The sequence below is a fragment of the Mandrillus leucophaeus genome, unplaced genomic scaffold (genome assembly GCF_000951045.1).
Source record: "Mandrillus leucophaeus isolate KB7577 unplaced genomic scaffold, Mleu.le_1.0 Scaffold396, whole genome shotgun sequence".
Lineage (NCBI taxonomy): Eukaryota > Metazoa > Chordata > Mammalia > Primates > Cercopithecidae > Mandrillus > Mandrillus leucophaeus.
Window position 1 is genome coordinate 128919 of NW_012104209.1, and position 7625 is coordinate 136543.

Sequence of the window (7625 nt, forward strand, 5' to 3'; positions counted from 1 at the left end):
TGGTCTGCCTCTGCAGTTTGTGGGAATTGTACCTACCTGAAGTATACTGCCCTTTCTCTCTGTGCTGCCATGCTTAATCCATGGGTGAAAGTCAGCACAAACGGAGATGGGAAGCAGAGCTGTTCATCCCAGCTCCTTGATTGGTCATCCTTTGGTCTATCTAGTTTATGCCCTCCTCCTCCTTATATTACTTGACTCTTATCCTTATTTATTTTTTTGTATTAAAAATATATCTCATTATAAATAACTTTAATTGGGGAAAGAGGTACAAGACTATGCTTAGGCTGTCACTGGATTTAACTTAATATGTAATATTTAGCAGCATTCTAGTGATAGATTTAGTGTAGGGTGATCTTAGAGCTGTAGACTTTTGGTTTTGCAGTGTAATCATGAAGCAAAATAAATGACCCATGTATATTTCCTATTGGGTTGCCTGAAATATCAATTCAATGGCTCTTTTAGCAATTTCTCAGGTATCTATTAATTATATTAGAGTGTATATCATGAGAAAAATATGTATGAGGAAAATAGCATTTGAGATTTGAGCAATTAATTCACTTCTTAAAGGTCCTTAAGTACTTTTTTCCTATGTCAGTTAACTCATTTCATCTGAAGTTACATTCAGAGATTGCTTATCAAATTCTGGAAGCATAAATTATGAGAGTACTCAGATGCTCTAAAATAGTATCACTGTGTCCAGGTGAAAAACTAAATAATCCTCCCAATAATTCCACATTGTCAAACATTAATTATTAGGTTTTTCTTTATATAACTAATCTATGCATAACTGAAACTTTGTTATCATGTCTTCTTTTCCTAGCCTGACACTGTTAGAAGCAATCTTCCCCATATTAAAGAAACTACAAGTGATGATGTAAGTGCTACTAACACTAACAACCTGAAGAAGACCATGAGAGTTGCTAAAAACAAATCGAGGAACACACAGTCAGCAACTGAAAATCCTAATGATGATGTTAGTGTAGAGGAAGACAAACAAGGAAAGCCAAATAAAAAGGTGGTAAAGACGGTGCCCCAGTTGACTACACAAGACATGAAACCGGAAACTCCTGAAAAGGAAGTTGATTCTACACACCAGAAAGCGCATACAAAGCCACAGCCAGGCATTGATCATCAGAAAAGTGAGAAGGCAAATGAGGGAAGAGAAGAGAATGATTTAGAAGAGGACGAAGAACTGATGCAAGCATATCAGCGCCATGTAACTGAAGAAATGGCAAAGGAGATTAAGAAGAAAATAAGAAAAAAACTGAAAGAACAGTTGACTTACTTTCCCTCAGATACTTTATTCCATGACGACAAATCAATCAGTGAAAAAAGGAAAAAGAAAAAGAAAGTTCCAGTCTTCTCTAAAGCTGAAACAAGGTATTTTTACATTGATAAATGTAAAATATCCTCTTAGAAAAACACTCTATTATTATCAGGGTTTGAATATTATCTGTGGTTTAACAAAGAAAATTCTTAGGCTTTTATTTGGAGACATTGCCACTAAGATAAGAACACCTAGCTTTTACTAACACCTTACTATGTACTAGGTGCTTTACAAGAATTAACTCATTTATTTCTTATGACAATCTTATGAGGAAAAGTAATATTCTTCCTATCTTGCTGATGAGGAAACTGAAGTACAGAACTAGTAAGAGGCTGAGCCAGAACCTTGTCTCTATCCTGAACTACTCACTTACATCTGCTTTCAAAGTAATAGCAACCTAATTACTTCCCCTTTTTTGAGTTACAAATACCTGTTTGGATATATAAATACAGCTTTTTTTTCTTACACAAATAACATTAGCTCATTGTAGAAAAACTATTCAAAGATAATCGCTATTGGCAATTTGTTATTCTAATCTTTTTCTCTATATGATGCTTATATATGTATGTACTTGTATATAGAGTATGAGTTTAAATGAACATATACATATATGTATGTTCTCTACTTGGATAAAACAATAAGATAAAAATGCTTTTTAACTGCTATAATTAACTTTGTTCCCCCCTGCAGTTCTCCTCTAGAGAAACAGCTTGAAGTGGGAACATTCTATATGTGACTATTCCTTGGCATTCAGGATCAATTTCCCCTAAAACCCTCAGCCAAAAATAATTCCCCTCTTTTCAAAAGCTAGGTGACCAGTGATAATAAAGATATGGCAAACCAGGTTGCTGCAGGGACATGATAGTATGTATTATCTGTTGATGCATTAAAGAGATTATCCCATAATTTAGCAGCTTTTAGGATGACAAGCATTTATTGTCTCATAGTTTCTATGGGCCAGCAATCTGGGAGTGACTTTGCTGGGTGTCTCTGTCAATCACAGGTTGCAATCAGGATGTTAGCCAGGACTGAAGTCACCTTAAGCCTTGACTTGGGGAGGATCTATCAAGTGACATAGCTGTTAGAAGGCCTTAGAAGATCCAGTGCTAAGCTCATTCATGTGGCTGTTGGTAGGCCTCAGGTCCTGACTGGCTTTGGGCCAAGTATACCAGTTCCTTGCCACGTGGACTTCCTCCATGTGGTCTACTCATAATATGGCCACTTGCTTCCCCAGACCAAGGGCTCTGAGAGAGTGAGAGCAAGACAGAAGTCAGAGTCTTTTTGGAACCTAATCTTATAAGTGGCATTCATTACTTTTATCATATTCTGTCTGTTAGAAGTAAGTCATTAGGTCCAGCCCACACTGAAATATTTCTCTAGTCTTATTTTCCTCAGCCCATTTTTTTGGAAAGGTGACTAAACATATTGGAAATTAATTTTTTATTATTTAAATGCAGATTTTTTTTACTTGATACATTAAAATGTTAGTAGGTTGGTTTTTCTTTAAACTCAGTATGCCTCTGGGTTGCTACTTCTTACCATTTACTAGTCGTGTGATGTAGATTTTAATTTTAGTAATAGCCTTCTGAAAATGTAGTGACTCACCAACCACTAGAAAATACAAGGAATTAATTTTTACCTGGAAGTCTCAGCCTGAGCAATATGGTGAAACTCCATCTCTACAAAAAGTACAAAAATCAGCCAGGCATGGTGGCATGTGCCTGTAGTCCCAGCTATTTGGGAGGCAGAAGTGGGAGGATTGCTGGAGCCTGGGAGGTTGAGGCGGCAGCGAGCTATGATTGTACCACTGCACTCCAACTTGGGTGACAGAGCGAGACCTAGTCGTAAAAAAAAAAAAAAAGAAAAGAAAAAAGAGAAATCAAAAGTTGTGCTTGTGAAGCCTCTTGAAGACTGAACAAACCTAGAATACATTTTATACTTTTAAATAAGGTAATTTAAAAATTGGTTGATCAGTCATTTACTTGGCAGCAGGGTGGGCGTGCTTCGATAAGTCCTATGTAAAGAGAGATCAATTGCTCATAAAATATTAATACAATTTCCTTTCCCCTGGGGTTTAGAGCTCAGTTTTAGTTGAATCATGTAACTCCTTGCAAAGTTACAACCTATGATACCTATTTGACAGCTAACCATTTTAGTGTGTAGGAAAATATATGCATCTCAAGAAAAAATAGTAGTGATTTTAGGATTATCTTTGCTCCTATTTACTGTTCACTCTGTTGCATCATGAATAATAATAATTATTATAATAATATATCTGTAATGGCTGATACTTGGATTATATTTGTAGTACATTGACCATCTCTGGTGACACAGTTGAAGGTGAACAAAAGAAGGAATCTTCAGTTAGACCAGTTTCTTCAGATTCTCATCAAGATGGCGAAATAAGCTCAGTGGAACAAAACACAGAAGGCAGCATGCAAGATGACACAAAACCTAAACCAAAAAAACCAAAAAAGAAGGCTAAAGCAGGTTTGTTATACAAATTAAGTGAAAAATTGTATACGTTGGTAGCAATAACTTGATTCTAGGAATTTTAGCCCTTAAAAACTAAAACTGATGGGTATACTTGAAAAAAATTCAATATAGAGTATGTGGTACTTGTTCTTGGATTCATCTAGATTAAAGTACATGTGTATTTATAGCTGTTTGTCTTTGATGAGTTTGTATCACTTGTAAATATATTCAAGTTATGCATTTTTTTAAAAACAGTATTGTCTTTTTCTAATTGATTTGTAATGATAGTTTATATACTTCAATATGAGATTATTCTCAGATATATACATACATGCATATATATTGCAAATGTCTTCCTACTCTAGTTTATTTCTCTCTCATTGGTGTCTTTTGAAAAGCAGAAATTTTTGAATAGTCCAGTTTATCCGTTTTTTCCTTTGAAGGTAAGTGTTCTCTGTGATTTAAGAAATCTTTCCCAAGTTCTGAAGATGTTTCTCTAAAAGTTTTATTTTAAAAGTTTTACTGTTTCTGTTTTACTTTTCACATTTATATATGCAGTTCATCTGAAATTGGTTTTTGTTTGTTAGGAAGCAGTGATCAAGATACGTTTTCTCGTGTGGATATATATTATAATTGACCCAGTACCATTTACTGAAGAGAGTGTCTTTTTGCCTCTGTGTGGCAGTGTCACTTTTCTCATAAATAACATGACTGTGTTTACGTGTGGATCAGTTTTTATAGTCTCTATTCTTTTACAGTAGACAGTCTGTACCAACACCACCATGTCTAAATACTGTAGCTTTTTAATAGGTCTTGCTATTTAGTATTGTACTCTAGCTTTTTCCTTCTTCATCTGCATTGCCTAGGCTATTCTTTACTTTGCATTTCTATACGGATTTTAGAAGAGCTTCTCAATTCTCCCTCTTCCTTCCTATACCCATCCTGTCTTGCAAGCTGTGATTTTGATCTAGACTGAGTGAATCTATAGAGATTCACAGTATAACAGCTCTCTAAAGAGACTTGACATTTTTACGAAGTATTGATTCTCAGTCTATGAATTTGGTATGCACTTCCATTTATTTGCATCTTATTTAACATATCCCAGTAATATACATTTCAGCAGAATCTCTCCTTAGATTTATTCCTAGGAGTTGATGTTTCTTAATGATATTGTAAATGGCATTTAAAAATTTTTTGATTTTGGCTGGGCGTGGTGGCTCACGCCTGTAATCCCAGCACTTTGGGAGGCTGAGGCGGGCGGATCATGAGGTCAGGCGATGAAGACCATCCTGCCTAACACGGTGAAACCCCGTCTCTACTAAAAATACAGAAAATTAGCCGGGCATGATGGTTGGGCACCTGTAATCCCAACTACTCGGGAGGCTGAGGCAGGAGAATGTGTGAACTTGGGAGGCAGAGCTTGCAGTGAGCTGAGATCGCATCACTGCACTCCAGCCTGGGCGATAGAGCGAGATTCTGTCTCCAAAAAGAATTTTTTTTGGCTTTGTATTTGTTGCTGGTACATATGTGTAGAAATGTGTTTACATTTTTTTAACATTGTATCTATTGATTTGCTAAATTCACTTATTGCAAGAGTTTATTTATTTATTTGTTTTTGAGACAGGGTCTCGCCTGTCACTCAGGCTGGAGTGCAGTGGCGTGATCTCAGCTTATGGCAGCCTCCATTTCCCAGGCTCAAGCGATCCTCCCACTTCAGTCTTCCAAGTAGCTGGGACTACAGGCATGCACCACCATTCCCGGCTAATTTTTTTGTAGAGACAAAGTCTCACTACATATTCCAGGCTAGTCTCAAACTCCTGGGCGCAAGCAATTCGCCCGCCTCACCCTCCCAGATTACTGGGATTACAGGTGTGAGCCATCGTGGCCAACAGAGTTTATTGTTATATTGTTTTGATTTTTCTACATATACAATAATGTAATCTGTTAATAATGATAGTTTTATTGCTTCCTTTTCAGTCCTTATGCCTTATAATTTAGCTTGTCTTGATACGGATCAAGATTTAGTTTCTTATCAGTCTTTTCACTTTTTTTTAAGCTTTTCTCAGCTATTTGATAGACTGTAGTTTTTGATCCAAATGTTCAAATTTTCATTTCTGTAGCATCTGAAAGGCTGTCCCATTTTTTCATTCATGGGATTGGCAATTTGTTTTCTCTCAAATTCTTGATCAGTCTTAGGATTTTAAGTTTATGAGTCTTTTCAAAAACCTTTGGCTTTGATTTTCTCTATTGTACATTTATGTATTAGTAGTTTTTTCTTGTAACTATAGTATTTTCCTTTGTACTTATTTGGGTTTTATTTGCTACTTATTTCTAACTTTATAATTTGGATTTTATAAGAAAAATTTCAGTCTTCTTTTATATGCATTTAAGACTAAATTTCCATCAAAGTACTACCTTACCTGCATCTCCAAAATTGTTAATATTGTGTCTTTTTATTATCATTTAATAGAAAATATTTTCTAATTTCGTTTTAATTGATCGTGCATTATTTAGAAGTATATTGCTTAGTTTCAGGCAGCAGATGCTTTTCTAGTTATCTTTTATTGGTTTCTGTCTTCCATTGTTGTCAGATAACATTATGAATGATTTCAATCCTCTGAGTTTATTGAGGCATTTTTTAATGACCATTTTATGGTCAGATTTGGTAAATATTCCATGCTCACTTGAAAAGAATGCAGTTTCTAATGTTGAGTGCAGTGTCCTTTGAATGTCAGTTAGGTCAAGTTTAATTGTGCTCAGTTCTTCTTATTAGTTTTTTTGGTCTACTTATTCCGTCAGCTGTTGAGAGAGGTATTAACATTTCCACTCTGATTTTATTTTTCTTGTATCTCTTATCAAGTTACCACTTTTATCATTATGCAGTGCCCTTCTTTATCTCTAATAATTCATAGCCCTAAATAATTTTTTAGCCCTCAAATACAATGGGAGTTTCAGTTTAGCCCTTCAGTGCTTTTCCACTTGCCATTTGCCACTTCAAACTTTGGCAAATTCTTTGAGCGGGAGACTGGCTATATGTTAGACATCCTTCAGGTATCCTCTATCTTTTTGTCACTCTCGCTGCCATGCATGCCGAAATCTCTGCTGGCTTCTCTGTCCCTCAGTAGCAACCTTCTGCCAGAAATCGCACCTGGATTATCAACCTAGATCTGTGACCAGAATTGGTAGATGACCCCAGGTGAAAAGTGGCTCTTAGTCCTCAATGTAAATTGACCACACCCTCCAGGGCTTCATCTTTGCCTGTTTTGTTTTGGTCCCCTTCCCCTGGCAGATCCTGGTCTGCTAGCACCACAAGCCTGGGAGATTTCACTACCTCTCCAGCTTCTCTATAGCATCAGAATTCAGTTTTGTGAGAAAAACTGGCCATGTTTGAGGCTTCTCAAATCTCCAGTTTTATCATTTTAGTCCTGTGGAATGATGAAAGTGTTGCTGATTTCTCATTCTCCTGGCAGTGACCTTTTGCTTAAGCCAAACTCTGATCTTCAGCTCACACCCTGAATCAGCAAATGTCCCCACAGACAGAAACAGCTGCCAGTCCATCAGCTGACCTCTGACTGATTCTCCCTTTCTGGAATTTTAATCTGTCTAGTATACCTTGTTTCTGTACTTTCTGATGCCTTTAAAATTTAAAATAAGATATTCGTAATTTATTTGGCTCTTTCCAGTTGTTACCCAAAGTGTTTACCTGCTGCATCCTACTGCATCCTACCCAGAGGTAGAAATTCTAGTTGAGTCATGTATATTCCACTTAGAAAATACCTAGATATAGTTACTTTTCTGACTTTGACTCTCTTTTTTTTTTTCT

At 36.2% G+C, this 7625-nt stretch overlaps 1 protein-coding gene across 1 annotated transcript in view; it reads left to right on the forward strand.

Annotated features, from left to right (window-relative positions):
• AHI1 (Abelson helper integration site 1) overlaps positions 1-7625 on the forward strand; it is a 248465-nt gene that overhangs the window by 45774 nt on the left and 195066 nt on the right. Inside the window, exons 3-4 of the mRNA XM_011991473.1 lie at positions 821-1380; positions 3636-3845. Coding sequence (XP_011846863.1) covers positions 821-1380; positions 3636-3845 — 770 coding nt within the window. The remainder of the gene's footprint in view (positions 1-820; positions 1381-3635; positions 3846-7625) is intronic.